This window comes from Juglans microcarpa x Juglans regia, chromosome 5D, assembly GCF_004785595.1.
Source record: "Juglans microcarpa x Juglans regia isolate MS1-56 chromosome 5D, Jm3101_v1.0, whole genome shotgun sequence".
Classification (NCBI taxonomy): domain Eukaryota; kingdom Viridiplantae; phylum Streptophyta; class Magnoliopsida; order Fagales; family Juglandaceae; genus Juglans; species Juglans microcarpa x Juglans regia.
In genome coordinates, this window is record NC_054602.1 from 12,534,308 (window position 1) to 12,550,494 (window position 16,187).

At 33.5% G+C, this 16,187-nt stretch overlaps 1 protein-coding gene across 1 annotated transcript; it reads right to left on the reverse strand.

The window, feature by feature from the left end:
• Positions 1-3,925: 3,925 nt before the first annotated feature.
• LOC121264094 lies at positions 3,926-4,671 on the reverse strand. Its single transcript, XM_041167144.1, has one exon. It carries the CDS (start codon positions 4,431-4,433, stop codon positions 4,203-4,205), a length of 231 nt encoding a protein of 76 aa, XP_041023078.1. The 5' UTR covers positions 4,434-4,671; the 3' UTR covers positions 3,926-4,202.
• Between the last annotated feature and the right edge of the window lie 11,516 nt (positions 4,672-16,187).

Genomic DNA, 16,187 nt, shown 5'->3' on the forward strand with positions numbered 1-16,187 from the left:
AGCATGCAAAATAATAATATAATTTTTTTTTTAATTTTTTTTTTCACATTTTGCAACTACACTAATTATAGGTTAATTAATAATTTAATAATTTAATATTTTATCCAGCATCCCAATGTAAAAGACTCAATCGAGTAGTAAGAAAGTAAGCAATGTCCCAATATGCAATTGGTGTATATTTTTAGAATAAAATAATTTTTTTGAAGATGAACAGTATATCTTTAAATTTGAAAGAAATTTTGATAGTACTGTAACTCATATGTAGAGCTTGATCTTCATTTTGACAACTTTAATAAGATATTTAATTGATATTTAGCCAAACTTTAAAAATGCACTAGCACTGCTGAGTTCTAGGAGTACATGAAAAATTGAAAGCTCGGTATGCAAAAGTATAAAGGAGAAATGGATCAGGAAATGAGAGTTGTTGGCTACTTACAGGACATAAAGCTAGCTGGAGGATCGAACATAAAATAATTTGGGGATGAGATGTAAAGATGAGAGATGACTTTTGATTTGGGGTTTCGTGAGAGAGAGCGAGGATCGACGGCCAGAGGAAGAGACTAGCAAGAGAGCTCCGGATAACTACAAGACTAGAGAGATACTATTGGAGTACTTGTGCAGAATACTTGCAGAATACTTGCACCGAACCATGTAATTTGCCTCTTTTATTTTCAGTTATTTATAATTAAGTAAGATATAAATGAGCGTTTCAAGTACAACCACCACGCGAGAGGAGAGGATCATCCAAGCATAGATATGAGACATTAGACGTACGAGACATTAGATGTATAATTAATCGAGGAGTACTGCTACGGGTCCCCAATTCGGGATCCAAAAAATGTCCCAAATGATGTAATTTTTTTATGTATTTTTTTAATCATTATAAATATTTTTTAAAAAAATAAAAAATTTACAACATTCTTAAAAAAATATTTTCTTAATCATTCGGTAAAAAAAGAAATCCCATTGGGATAGTTTTTGGTTCCCGAATTGCATTTCAGAGACTTCGTTTAAAAACACAATTTATCTCAACTCATTATTATAATTTTTTCAAATCTCAATATAAAATATAATAAATAATTTAACTTTTTCAAATTTTAAAATAATAATAATAATAATAAATAATATTTTAATAATATTTTATCAACTCAACTCAATTCACTTTATATTAAGATTTAAATACACATTTAATCGAGATTAAGACCGCCGAAGAATAGGACAAGACTTGACAGCTGGTCAAACAGGAATGATTTTATTTTCAAAACGGAGTTGATGATTTTGTTTCCAAAGTAGAGATGATTATATATACTTTAGGCCATGGTGCTTGCTGCATGCTTTTAAGCTGACAGGCTTTGAATTTGCTGAAAATGTGTGATAATTATTTTGTTTTTTAAAGAGTTTTTTAAGAGAACCTAAGCAGCTAGCCTTAACTGGTTGAAGAAGGCGACCTATATAGCTAGTGAGTAATATTCATCATCTTAATTTTTATTATTTTTTATTATTTTATTATGTGATATTAGATAATTAAAAATTATTTATTATATTTTATTTATAAACTTATCATCTAATACCATATCATGCAATGATAAAAAGGTGATAGAAAAATGAATGATAACTAGATTTTTTCTTTTTTCAAGGGCCTGTAGTTGGCGTAATTAGATATTCATGTTAAGTGTTGATTTAGGTCTGATTTGGATATAAGAAATATTTCATCTTATCTCATCTCATCATTATAACTTTCTCAAATTCTTATATAAAATATAATAAAAATTTAATCTTTTCAAATTAAAAATAATAATAATATTAAAAAATAATATTTTAATAATATTTTATTCAACTCATCTAAAACGATCTCATTTCATCTCATCTCATCTCACTATCTAAATGAGCGCTTATTTGTTCTCAATATTTTTTTTTTAGTGTTGTACTAATTGTAAATGGGTGTTTGTGAAGAATTGAATTTTATTCAATGGTCTGGCTATGGGTTAAATATAATATATCGAGCTTGTTTAAAAATAAGAGAAAGTCTACTTTACCTCTCTAATTTGACACTTCTATTTGACACCTAGTCAAAAATTATTTTTTTTTAATTTTTTTTTTTACTTAGTGGTTAAGGAAGTGATTTTAAATATATTAGTATATTTTTTTTATTTTTTAAATATATTTAAATATGTTAAAAAAATATGAAAAAAAAAAAAAAATTTACGCTGGGCGGTATTCCCAGCGGTCAAAATGGGGCGGCATAATAGCCGCCCCTAAAAATAATAAGAATAATAATAAGAGGAAGATAGTCGGTCACTTCCACAGTTCCATCACGAATATGATTGACGAAAATTCATCACCTTATAACACTTTTATTGGATTATGTAAAACTTAAATTTATTGAATATTTAATTATTAGAGAGTAAAATATATTCATAATAGATTAGCTAAATTAGCTACAGTAATTTTAAAAGTTTTTTTTTAAATTTAAAAGTTATTGTACATACATCAAATACATATTTTATTATTTATTTTTCTCTTTATTTCTTTCTATCACATATTTTATCACAATTAGTATATTAATTTAATAAGAATATGATTATTAATTAATATATAATAGATAGAATAGTAAAATATGATAAAATAAAATAAATTAATAATTAAAAAAATTAAATATTTTTGAAATTATTAATTATTCATTACTATATAATGATTAAATATATAATTTAATATAGAGATTTAATGTAAATAACTAAAATCAAATTCATCTTATATTATTGTATTGTTATATAATAAAAAAATAGATATTTTAATGTAAAAATTTATGTGAGTGAAATAATTAAAAGTTAAATTTATCTTATATTTATAAAAAGATATCTTTTAATTTTAATTAATCCAACGAAATTACTCTAAAAAATATATGAGAGGCCACGTATTCAATCTCCGCGTCTTTCTATATATGGTCATTGTTCGTGTGGTGTCCAGTCTTTCTCATGGGACTAATTTTTGTTAATTATTTCAGTGAAAAGTGCACCGTAGCCGTTGATAATTGATATTAGAAAGAATGAAGAGAGAGAAAAAGTGACAAATATTACTGTAGAAGAGCTAAGCAGTCTTGAGTACTCGGCTGTATTTGAATGTCGAGCAATTGAATTCAATTCTTTATAAATAATAATGAGTTGAGTATTAGATAGATTTATGTAAGGCCTATCTAATTTTAATTTAAAATATATTTAGATATTAAAATAAGTTCAATATTTTTTATAGAAAGTAAAAAAATATTGTAGATCTCACGTATAAAGATGTATTAAGTTAAAAAAAATTATAAATCTCACATATAAAGAAGTTTTGAATTGAAATAAATATAGTAATTTAAGAGTTGAATGTTAAATATTAGATTCAGTTTAAAATTAAAATGAATTCAACTAGTCTTGAAATCAAACGAAGTCTTATAGCCTAAGTAAAAAAAAAAAGAACAGCCCTTTAATGGCCGTTGAACAGCCTCACGGCTAACACGGAGTCTCTGTCTCTCTAGATTAGGTGTAGAAACCAAACAGATCATAAAAACTCCAATATTCCTCTAAACTTTCTGTTATTATATCCCAAGATCTGCATCATTTTTTATGAAAAGTTCACGTCTTTACTGACAAATGGCATTATAAAGGGGTTTATTACAGTTCGGTTTGGCCTGTCGACAAACATTTAAATATTCTACAGAAACTTTAGGATGGGCGGCTGATCTCCATCTATCCACAGCAAGCCAAGCAACAAACATCAGGTTGTTCATTTGAAGAATCAATTTCAAAAGCTTTTCATTCCATACAAAGGTTGGAAACTGCATGTCTGCAATGCCTTCTTTTGTGTTTCTCGTTCTTTTCAAGAACAACATACAAGGAAGAGAGTGGAAAGGGGGGAGGGAGGGGGTGGAACAAGAACAGAAAAGGAAAACAACCAAATCGACGGGCATAAACTATAAATAGAAGAGACAACGGACAACTTCATGAGACTATTTTTTAACAAAAACTTCTCGAACATTACATTTGAACATTAAAATATACATTAGCCATCCATTCTGGGTAGTTTTGGCATCGAACAAGCCCCCATCTCGCATCCACACCCCCATGTTCCATCTCTCAAAACAGAGAATGCATATATTAACAGAAATCAGAGTCAAATGGACACACAAACACACAGATGTCAGAGAACAAAACCATACAGATTCAAAAATGGCAGCCACAACAGAGATAGAAGAAACACAGCCTGGTAACCAAAACAATAGCCTCGAACACGGACGCAATCCTGAAAAGTAGGTCGTCCACAAAAGACAGCTTCAGATTCAGCCTCTTCCACCTGAACGCAGACTTGAACGCAGACCCAAAGAAGAACTTCGATCTCCAGGTCTCCCCCCTCTGCTTCTTGAAGGAAATCCACCTATTCTTCTTGAGTCCCATTCGATCACTTTAATCTTGTCAGCTCTTTCTGAAGAGAAATCTTCCTTCTGGGTTGGTCGTGAGGAGAGAAAGGGGGGTGGAGGTGTTGGTTATATCGTGGGAGCAGAGCAGGGAACTGTGGAAGGTTCGGTTTTTCTTAAGGAATACTGTTTGGTTCGTACAATGGATGGGTTGGGGATAATAAAGGCTGGATCGGGGTGTTTTGGGATTTTCGAAAAGAGGAGTGGACCGATTGGAAGAAAAACCGTTCCGCGTTTAGTTCGACGGCATGGAATGGAACTTTGAAGGTTGAAGTCAGCAAAGGAGTGTCGTATAAACGTGGAGAAGTGGATCTATGAGGCTATGAGCTGTGCGACATTACAAGTGTCTAGAAAGAATATAAGCGAGGCCAATTTCTAAAGTCTATTATTCCTCCTAGGCCTTCAGACGAGCGAAAATAGTGCATGCAAGATTCCTTATAACCACGGGTGTAACCTCGGTCCAGTTTAGTTTTAGATAAAATTTCAGATTGAACATGTATATATTGATTTTGTATTTTTAAAAATTGATTATGTATTGATTATTCTCTTAAACTAGTATCTCTGATTTTATCAGTTCCGGTCCGATTTGATTTTTTAGTTTTAACAAAATACAAATTTGTCATAAAAAATTTGTCTATAAAAAAAACTACTTTAAATTTTTATTTTTATAAAAAAAAAAATCTTCTATAAAAAAATTGTTATAAAAAATCTGTTATGTAAAAAATCTGATACTATTTACAGAAATCTAGTTTATAAAAAAAAAAATCTGTTCTATAAAAATCTATTACTATTTACAAAAATCTGCTTTATAAAAAAAATCTGTTATGTAAAAAAAAAAATCTACTATAAAAAACCAGTTCTATTGGTTCGGGCCGGTCTGGTCTAATTTTTCAGTTAATTTTTACACCCCTACTTATAACTTTACTTGAGTAACACACACATATATATATATATATAAAGAGACAAATATGTTAATTTATAAATTTACTTTTGTGACATCTATATGTGACGATAACACTTCTTTATATAAAAATATATCTTATGAAATTTATTGATTAATATCTATCATGATTAAAAAATATATATATGGAAGTCGTAAATATTGTTTGTTTCACGTTATATTTCTATGTTTTTCACCTCACATCTTAAAAAAACTATATTTATAGTTTTAGAATGTAAAGTCTCACATGCTGTTCATTTGAAAAAAGTAAATAAATCTTAGATCCATATAAAAAAATAATTTTTTTTAATAATAAATTCTATTTTTTTTCAAATAGAAAATGTGAGATTTGTACATTTTAAAATTATACCTAATATTACTCCATTTTAAAATTACTATAAAAAGATTTTATTCCGGTAATACAGAAAATGAATAATGTCATATATATTAAGCATTTAATCATGTCTAGTAAATTAGTATCATTATTTCTTTTTTGGTATTAAAGCCACTTTAAATTTTGAAAAATGAGGTGATATGATTTCCTTAATGCTATACACAAATCTGTGTGTTAATGTATTATTTATAGTGAGATTCATTATAATTTTAAAATATCCAAAATACCAATATTTTTTAATTTCACATCAGGAATGTGTTAAAAGTATAAAAAATGAAATTTATAAATACATTTTTTCTAATATCCATCCTCTACATCTTAAAATTCTATGATTTTTCATCTTGAAAGTCCAAAGTGACCTTAAACTTAACTACAATCTCGATTAATTGAGTCAATTAATATCCTTTTCAGGATTTTATCGAACAACAACATTTTTAGACTTTTCGTCAAACGTTTCAAATGTGCGAAGACGTTTTATAAGATGTTCTAATTTTATTAAGAAGGAAACAAACAGAAACTAACAAAAAAAACAAAAAACAAAAAACAAAAACGTGGCTTACATGATTTCTAGGATGCTTCCTACCAACCAAACACCAACGGAAAATAAATGGCAACGTCGGAAGATCTTTGTTCCGATTACTACAAACTAAGGAGGAATATTATTATGTTAATTTATTTGCATTTGACAAACTGTGGCTGCTGGTCAATTCAATTGTATATTCTTGTACGGCTGATAAATTAAAAGGAAAAAGAAAAAGAAAAAAACAGAGAGAAGTGAACGACATATGAAGGGAGAAGCTACGCACACCATTGACCGAAAGGGAAAAAAAAAAGATGGAATAACTTTGGAAACCAGCAATATTCGATTCATATATACTTACACCAATGATATGTACATGAAAGGATGACTTTTAATTCATGAATTTTAATTTTTTAAAAAATTATTTTCTCATAATAAATCCATATTTTCTTCGTAAATATTCGACTGCAAGTTTTGAAGTTTTTCCGAGCAAACAAAAGAGAAAGATATAAAAAAAAAAATCTAATAAAGTAGATTTTTAAATATTTAATATTATTTAAGAATTCATATATATATATATATATAAATAATAATATCTATATTTCTTCTACTTGACTCTCTACATTTTATTAAAAGTTTGTAATCTGATTGACATAACACTCAACTTCTAAAATAGAGGTTAGGAGTTCAAAACCATCCTTTCCAAATATGTGTATAAAAACAAAACAAAAAAATTTATACATTAATTCAGATAAGAAGTCCGATGTTAAACTGAAAAGAATAATAATATTATTAGTTGTCAAATTCAGCCTTATTTATGCTTGACAGATAAGGGGGACAGGTAATGAGAAAAATTAAAAACGAATTGAACCAAATTAATTTCTTTATTCTGAGATTCATGAGTTGAAGACTTCAAAGTGGCCGTTTTATTCCCCTTAATAATAAAAGTAGTCCGAAAAGAGTACTTTCCAAGATGCGTCGCCTAAAAAGAAAAAATCAACGGTACTAATGTGGTGACGGTAAAAGTAGGCTGAATTGCATGTTATCGGCGATTAAAGGAGAAAGTTATGATCGGCGACCAGATGAGAGAAATTTTGGCTGAAAAAGTAGGCCCAATTTTGTATAAACGACAGGCTGGATATATACACACACAGATCAAGGAATAACGTACGTGCACCTCGGAAATTAGGGAAAAATATATTTATAACTGTCAATTATGTAATTATTATATAATTATTTTAAAAATAATAATAAAATATGAGATTTGTATAAAAAAATAAATTTTTTAATATTGAACTCTATTTTTTTTAAAAATAATTACACGATATTTATATATTTTATAATTATATATAGAATTATTCACTGATTAATTTATTTGCCAACAGTATGAACTAAGTAGTATATCTCACGAAAGAGTAGTTCAAAATATTCGATGCTCATTGCCAGCATTTGCCCACAGACCGAAAATATGCAGCCTCTCTTTCCAGGTGGCTTCTTTTTTTTTTTTTTTTTTTTTAACCCTAAAATTCCTTAATTCCTCACGAATTAGTGTGGCTCTACTTTTGCCGTCCAAAGACAAGATCGCCGTCCTAATTTTATTTGCACTGATTTGATTTCGTTCTAATTTTAAATGGGTTATAATGAAATATAGAAACATTCATTTCTATTCATAAAAGTGAAATAACTCTTTATAAAGTCTAGAATGAATTTATCTTTAAGTCATATGAGACTTTTTAACACGTCTCCTCATGTGTGGGGTCAGTATTTTTGATAGTATCATTTTATGGGTAAATCGCAGGAGCACATCATCGATCACAGATTAATCTATTCTGATATATATAAAAATATATATTTTTTATAAAAAATTTAATAAGAAGAGTGAAGTAACTGTTTATAAAGTCGATAATGTGTTTATCTTTAAATCGTACAGGACTTCTCAACCTGAAACAAATCAAAGGCATTAATATTAATTGATGTGAACTGATGCCAAAGTGATACTCTTTACAGGTGCATGCTTTGTAGAAGAATCTGAGGAGGAAAAGTACATGAGTCTGATCTGGTGTCCTTTTGACGCGCATAAGAGTTGGATACCTTGCTCTCTTTTCCAGATCAGAGAGATCAGGTCTTACCTACATATAGTGGTGCCCTTTTGACGCGCATAAGACTGTCCACCTTTACATCCATTGATGAAGAATCAACATTACCATTCAGTTTTTGGCCCTCATTAAGGTGCATGTTTTATTGTATGCTCCGACCTTGTTCTTCCCCATTTAATAAATATTTAATGAGTGAGTAAATACGTTGAATATTTAATTAAATTAAATAAATTATAAAATCTGAATTTAAACTCAAAATTTTTGTTATAATATCTAGAGGTGCTACGGGAGGATAGCCGCCCATCTTGCACTCACTAAATTGACTCCCGCAGTATTCCATCCCCACCCATATCTCTGACTGTCTGCATCTAATTGCTGGGCAGATGGATTGATGCCACCATTGTCCATCCACCCCATTCGACAACATATTTTTCACAAAAAAAAAAAAAAGAAAATCCAATAAAATCACATATACATTAGAAAATCACACAAATCCAAACAAAAAGTCTCAACAAATCTAACAAATTGCACAAAATCACGTAAATTTGAAGATTTGTGGATATATACCCTACAGGCCCACGATTGCACCTTTGGGTCTTTAACTTACAGATCCACGGCGATGGCCGTGGTCTTGAGTCGTAGAGATCCACGACCAAGCCCTAGTCGTGCTAAGAGGAGGAGGAGAATAAGAAGAGAAGAGACGAGAAGAGGAAGGATAGAGAAGAGAAGACTAGGAGAGGAAGAGAAGAGTATAGGAATAGACGCCGAGAGAGGAATGAGATAAATGAGAGGAGCGAGAAAAATTTGTGAATTTATAGTTAGGAATTTTTTTTTTTTTTAAAAGTGTATGATCAGTGGGTGGGTTAAATTTCGGACAGGGGGTACCCACCCGCCCGCGCCCGCACCCGCACCCGCACCCGCACCCAATTTTCTGAGTGTTGAACCCACCCGCACATGCATCTAGGGTGGACGTACAAGTTACCCTCCTCTAGTGGAACAGCCGATTGGGTAGACGGGTCAGGTTGCAGGAGCTTGCCACCCAACCTAAAATATAATATTAAATCAGCACTTATCTAATTTAAGTTATTTGAATTAAATATTGCTAGTATGGAAAGCTTGTGACTCTCTTCTGGTTTATAGTTGTCTGCTACGTACTATTATAAAACTTGTAAAACCTATCGCTGGCATAATTTAATGCTATACGTTGGCCTTTTAAAATATTAATCCAGTACTTGTAAATCAGTACGTAAATAAACCACTAGCTACGAGTACAGATAAGAGATGAATGATAAAATATGTTACTGATGCGATTGTGTAGCCATCAATCTTTTTCCAATTCGAATGCTTTCTCAGTTAAAATCTATATTTGTGCTGGAGGTTATAATTTATAAAGGCCGATTGTGGGTAAATTAATGTACTGGGCAAATAGTAAGTATTACCTTCTGGCCGGCGCCCACATACATCATAGATGCAAGAGCTCTAAGATTGGCCATTCGGATGCCAATAACTTGTTCGACAAAAGATCAACGAGGGAATAATATAACCAAGATCATGTGGAGGTCTGTTAATCCAGGCTGGGTTTTTTCTCGACCTAATCAGAACCTGAATAACCAGGTTCAGGTCGGGAACAAATCCGGGCCGGTATTTGCATAGAAAAATCCAAGTACACCCAATCCGGGTATAGAATTTTAAACTTGGAATCTTTTTTTTTTTCTCGGTTTGAATGTCTTGATTTTTTTTTTTTGTTTCTTTCTAGCAACTAAACGAATAGAACCTCAAAAGGAAAATGCATATATTATGTCTAATGAATCATCCATTTTATGATTTTTTTTACTCTCTTCTCCACGTGGCTTTTTATTGATGGTCAAGGAACATGTAAGTTTTGATTTAAAAAATTAAATAAATAGAGTTTGAATGCTGCATAACTATTTTTTTCATAAAAAAAAACATTCATAAAAAAAAAATATTCATAACATGTAAGCTTTAATTAAAAAAAAAAAAATCGGGTGCATCCCAAACTCAGGTTCTGGGATTTTAAAAACTGGTTTCAATCTGGGTTTCGGCCCGATTTTGAAACCCGGGTTCCAGTCTGAGTATACTCGGGTTTCTGAGCCGAAACCCAGATAAACAGTACTACATGTGGTTATAAAGCTCGTCAACTCTACTTTCATCTAAAGACACATCAAGAGGACAAAATAAGTTTTTCAACACGTAATTAATTAATTCTCTCAATGATATCCCCTATCTCTAATCTCTTTGTCAAATCCAAGACGTTACTTAGAATCTCTATTTTGATATTGTTATATTAAACCGTCGCTTGTCTTAAAAGTGTAAGTTGACGAAAAGATATAAATTTAATTTAATTTTTTAATTTATATTCCCTAACCTTGATTTTATTAAATTTCTCTTTTTAAGTGGAAAAGGGTGCGAGAGTACAATTAATAAAAAAAAGTTTCTGTTAAATAACTAAAAGAGCAGTGCTACTCTGCCGCCTGAGTAGCACCGCTCGTTTATACCGTTAGTCAATTTTTGTGTTTTTATTTTTTTAATATATTTAAAAAAAATATATACTAATACACTTAAAATCAATTCCTTAAGCACTAAGTTCAAAAAAAAAAAAATTGTCCAAGCGGTATACTGTAGCGGTCAAGTTGAGGCGGCAGACAAGCTTTTCTCTAACTAAAAAGAGAAAAGAGAACAAATAAAGGAAGAAAATAAAGTAATCTAAAGGTTACAGTTGATATTATGTATTATATATTTTTTAGAAAATGAATGCAGATTAAAAAAAAATGTAATAAAGATCTGTATTACTTTGCATCGTGCAATATTACTTATAATTTCCCGCTGGATCGAATGCTTATTCGAAAGTCATTTTTAAGACTATGATCTAATTTTGGTGTTGTTGCTTAAAAATTAAACTCATGGGAAGTGGTCATGGTGTAAATCAAGAAATATTTAAGGATTTAAGTGATTTTAATGTATAGTACTACTCGCTTTAAGAATTAATTGTCAAGGTTCTACCACACATTAATTCACTACAAGAAAAAGTGATATTTGTGGCTAAATTTATTTGTAACGATTGAAATTTAGACACAAAAAATGATTTTCACTACAGTAGATTTTTCTTTCCGGCAAAATAGGAAAAAGCCAGAAATTTGATTTTTTATAGCGACTTTTTGTCACTGCAAAAAAAATTGTTGGGAATGGGACAATATCATGAAATTTTACGGTGAAAAAATTTTCACTGCAATTTACTGAAGTGACTTTTTGTCGCCACAAAAAAAACTTGTTGGGAATGGAACGATATGATGAAATTTTCGTTGAGACTTATTGCAGCGATTATTAACCTTTTGCGGCGTGATACTTGGCTGCCGGGAAAACGCTTATTGCAAAGGTATATTTGCGGCGACAAATAGTTGCCGGAAAAAGTTACCATATCAAAATCCTGCATTCTATTATTTTTCCCCCATCCCAAAGGTTTGTGTTTTCTTTCTTCCCCTCTCTCTCCTTCCCTTCCAGCTCACTCCTCTCTTTCTCTCTTGTGGGTTTCTCTTCCTCACGCAACCCAGTCGTCGTCGTCGTCGCCGTTGCTACCGATGGCACCACCTGTTGAAGTCGTGTTTCACGGGCCTGAGCAACTCCACGCAGGCAGTGTACGAGCGATCACCTGCACAGTAACCAAAGGGGGGGACCTCGAGGTCTATTGATCCTCCGATGCTTAAGTCAGTGATTGGTGAAGGAGATGATGAATAGTAGTAAAGACAAGAATGTGTAGTGATAGTGATAGATTACCTTGTTTGCTGCTGGTAGTGTTTTATTTATAGTTACCGACCTGGTCTCCACGATAGTAGGGTGTTGCATAGCAGCAGATAATATGCTTGTGCTGTCAATTCGTCGAGCTACCCCTATGCCGTCACCTCACTGAGCTATGAAGTGCTCAAGGTTGCTGTGTATTGCTCGGGCCTTGTGTCGCATTGAATGCGGCACGCCTTCTGCTCTGGGCCGCATTGAATGCGGCATGCCTTCTCATTAATACTGGGTGTAAATCGTCGCAAGTCTTTTCGTCTGGTATTGAGTGTTAGGTTCCTTCCATCTCAAGCCTCACCTACATTTGTTGTCTTGCTTCCCGTTGTGAACAGGATCCTACCCGGGCATCATACTCGAGCCTTGACCTGAGTGTCACTGTCCGTCCCAGCCCATATTGTGCGCTTGAGCCCTAATCCTGCCCATGTCTCCGACCTGGTTCAACCTAGACCTCATATCTAGGTTGTAACCTGGGCCCTACTCTTAGCCCAATGTAAGGGATTTTTCCCCTTTACAGTACCCTGCGAATTTTTAGCACATTTGTGGGTTAGAAATTGTAAGAATTCTCTTTTCTTTCTTCTTCTTCTTCTTTTTTTTTTTTAAAGATTGGGCCAAGAGCAGGGCCCAAGTTACAACCAAGATATAAGATCTGGGTTGAACCAGGCCGGATTAGGGCTCTGGCGCATAATATGGGCTGGGAGAGACAATGACACTCAGGTCAAGGCTTGGGTATGATGCCCGGGTCGGATCCTGTTCACAGCGGGAAGCAAGATAGGAAGTGCAGGTGAGGCTTGAGAGGGAAGGAACCTAGCACTCAGTACCAGACGAAAAGACTTGCGACAGTTTACACCCAGTATTAATGAGAATGCATGTCGCATTCAATGCAGTCCAGAGCAGAAGGCATGTTGTATTCAATGCAGCCCAGAACAGAAGGCATGCCGCATTCAATGCGGCTCAGAGCAGAAGGCATGCTGCATTCAATGCGACACAAGGCCCAAGCAATACATAGCAACCCTGAGCACTTCATAGCTTGGCGAGGTGAAGGCACATGAGTAGCTCGGTGAATCGACAGTACAAGCATATTATCTCCTGCTATGCAACACCCCACTATTGTGGAGTTCATGTCGGTAACTATAAATAAGACACTACCAGCAGCAAACAAGGTAATCTATCACTATCACCATACACTCTTGTCTTGACTACTATTCATCATCTGCTTCACCAATTACTGACTTAAGCATTAGAGGATCAATGGACCTCGAGGCCCCCCTTTGGTTATTGTGCAGGTGATCACTGGTACACTACCTCTGTGGAGTAGCCCAGGCCCGCAAAACACGACGTCAACACCACCCCTTCACGATGTCGCTGGCCCATCCACCTCCGATTCTCCACCGCAGATCTCCTCCCTGAAGCAAGCTCAAAGCTTCTCTCTCCCTTTCCCTCGGTTTCCCCTCCACGAGCTGCCCACCGTTGCCAACTGCGCCACCAGGAGTGGCCCCCTCGCCGTCAAGTCACCGTGGGTCTTTTCCCCCTTAGCCCTTCAACCTTTCACCAACGTTCTCTCTCTCTCCCTCCCGGATCTCAGCAAATCCATGTACCCACACCTAGCGTTGCTGCCCACAACCACCATGAGCGCTCCCTTGGCGTCAAGTCACCATGGGTAACCTTTCCCTCAGCCCTCTCACCCTCCCGTCGAATATCTCTGTCTCTCCTTTCGAATCTCATTGGATAAACTCATTCCCCTCGTTTCCAAACAGGTATCCTCTTGTATGAATATTATGAAAATGTTGTTACTTGTTTTCCATAAGCACTCATCATGTTTATCCAAGTTTAGAAAAGGTGCATATATCAAGGTGCGTATATCTAATTAATTGATATGATCTTTGAATCATTATGCATAGTTTATTATATACCATGTGCATTAGTCGTGCTTTGTATATATGTGTGTGGAAAGAATAGTGAAGCTATTTGTTGTGTTGCAAGCATTCTTTAGATGAACAAGGGCTTCATTGACAGGGGTGACTGTGTTTCTATGTGGGATGGCTATTGCATTGCTTGGATCTCGTTACCATGCCCCAAGTGTAATGTTGGCAAACTTTATTGCAACTCCGATAGAGTTGAGGTATTTGTGTGCTTTTAGAAAACCAATTTGCTTTTGATTTCATCATTTATAGTTGAGATCAGTTTTCACTATGTATTCTGATTACTGATATGCTTTACTTCCAGCCTGCTGGTACCCTTCTTACGCTTTGGTGAAATTCTCTTTGGTGGGCCTCAATTTCCCTTGACGGCTGATGTAGGTGTCTAAACTGACATTCTGTTACTTAAGATCCTCTCTCTCATTCACACACACATTGAGACTCGTTCATACTTCATGCCTTTATTCATCTGTAATCTGGATTTATCTGAGCTCATATTGCTTTATCTTTGGCACATTCATGGCTTTAGTTATTGTTCTTTGTGGTCTTGGCTTGCTGTATACTGGTATTGCTTTTGTGCCCGATACTAGGACAGCTATCATCAAATGCTAGGTGCTGATGCCAGGATGATCTCAAGCGTATTAATTACAAATGATGTTGTGTCACTAATATGGGGTCTGTTGGTGGTGTATTGTATCAACTACAATACTTCAGCTACAATGTAGTGGCACCCTTTATCCTGGCAAGCCTCTATGTAATTCTTCTTCCATGCAGGCATTTTTTGACGGCCTTGCTTAGGCAGCATGGGTATGTACAAACTTGATGAATTTGTATTTAGTTCTATCCTGAAGGCAAATTTTCTATGAAAAAACTAAGTAGGTTTGCAGGTAATATTTTAGCCTCAATGATTTTGGACGTATCAGTGTGTGTGTGTGTACACATTTCCTTACATGATGTATAGTTTATTGACACCTAATGTTAGCCATGAAAATATTAATTTTTGGTACAATTTTTAAGTTTTGAGTATATTTTGAAAGCCTTCTATGCTCTTAGAGTTTCACGTGCATGCAGCAAAACAGGTTGTTTCTTTTTTACAAAGATTCAATGGTCAGAACAATCATCAGTGATATTCATCTTTCTTTTAAAGTTCTATTTTTCCTCTATGAGATTGAGTCATTCAACGTGTCCATTATGGCAGAGAAAGCAAAAGATATATATAACTTCTTAGTTTGGCTCATGAATTTCAATTTTGGATACATTTCACTATCTAGTAGTAATAATGCAGCACTGCCACAATGTAGGTGCCATACCTGAGTGCCTCATTTAAAGTTGTTGTTGTCCTTGTACGACCTGCTGTAAGTATTGGAAGTTAATTATTTTCATAACAGTACTTGAAACAATATTTGATGTATTTAATCTGTCTTAGTACAAAGTGAATTTTAATGTATTATGTTCTAGTATCTTTTTTTTTTTTTTTTTTGTAAGAGACCATTTGCGGCGAGCTTTGCTTGTCGGAATTGTTTTTAGATCTTATTGCGCCGCAAATAGACATTTACTGAGATTTTATCGCCAGAAATATTCTGAGACTAAATTAGACACTTTTTGGCTTCCTTTTCTGGCAATATATGATACTTTCTTCGGCGAGATAAATCTCCGGAAAAGGCTTATTATTTGCAGCTACCCTGAGAATTATCGCCAACAAAAAATTTTACTTGGCTCTACAATAGCGGCGATCCTTGGCGACTCAAAATAGGCGGAAATGGACACTTCCGACAATGTTTAGTACTATTTCCGACAAAGAGGCTTGCCAGAAATATGCCTTTTTAATTTCTTGTAATGATATTAGGCATTTCCACATATTTCTTATTCATCTTAAGGTTAGAATTAGATGAGTGTACTACTTATTATTTTTTTATAGTTAGATGGTGCATATGCTAGTGATGATATATTTTAGGATACAAATTCGTGTAAAAACACCCACCAGTTGAAGAGTACTATAAAGGGTACTATTGTTTCCCAATAAAACTAGGGTCTGATTGGATATAAAGATGGAAACCATTT

What these genes read in the sequence shown, in the direction of transcription:
- LOC121264094 (XM_041167144.1), bottom strand. Translation starts at nt 4,433, where the DNA reads ATGGGACTCAAGAAGAATAGGTGGATTTCCTTCAAGAAGCAGAGGGGG.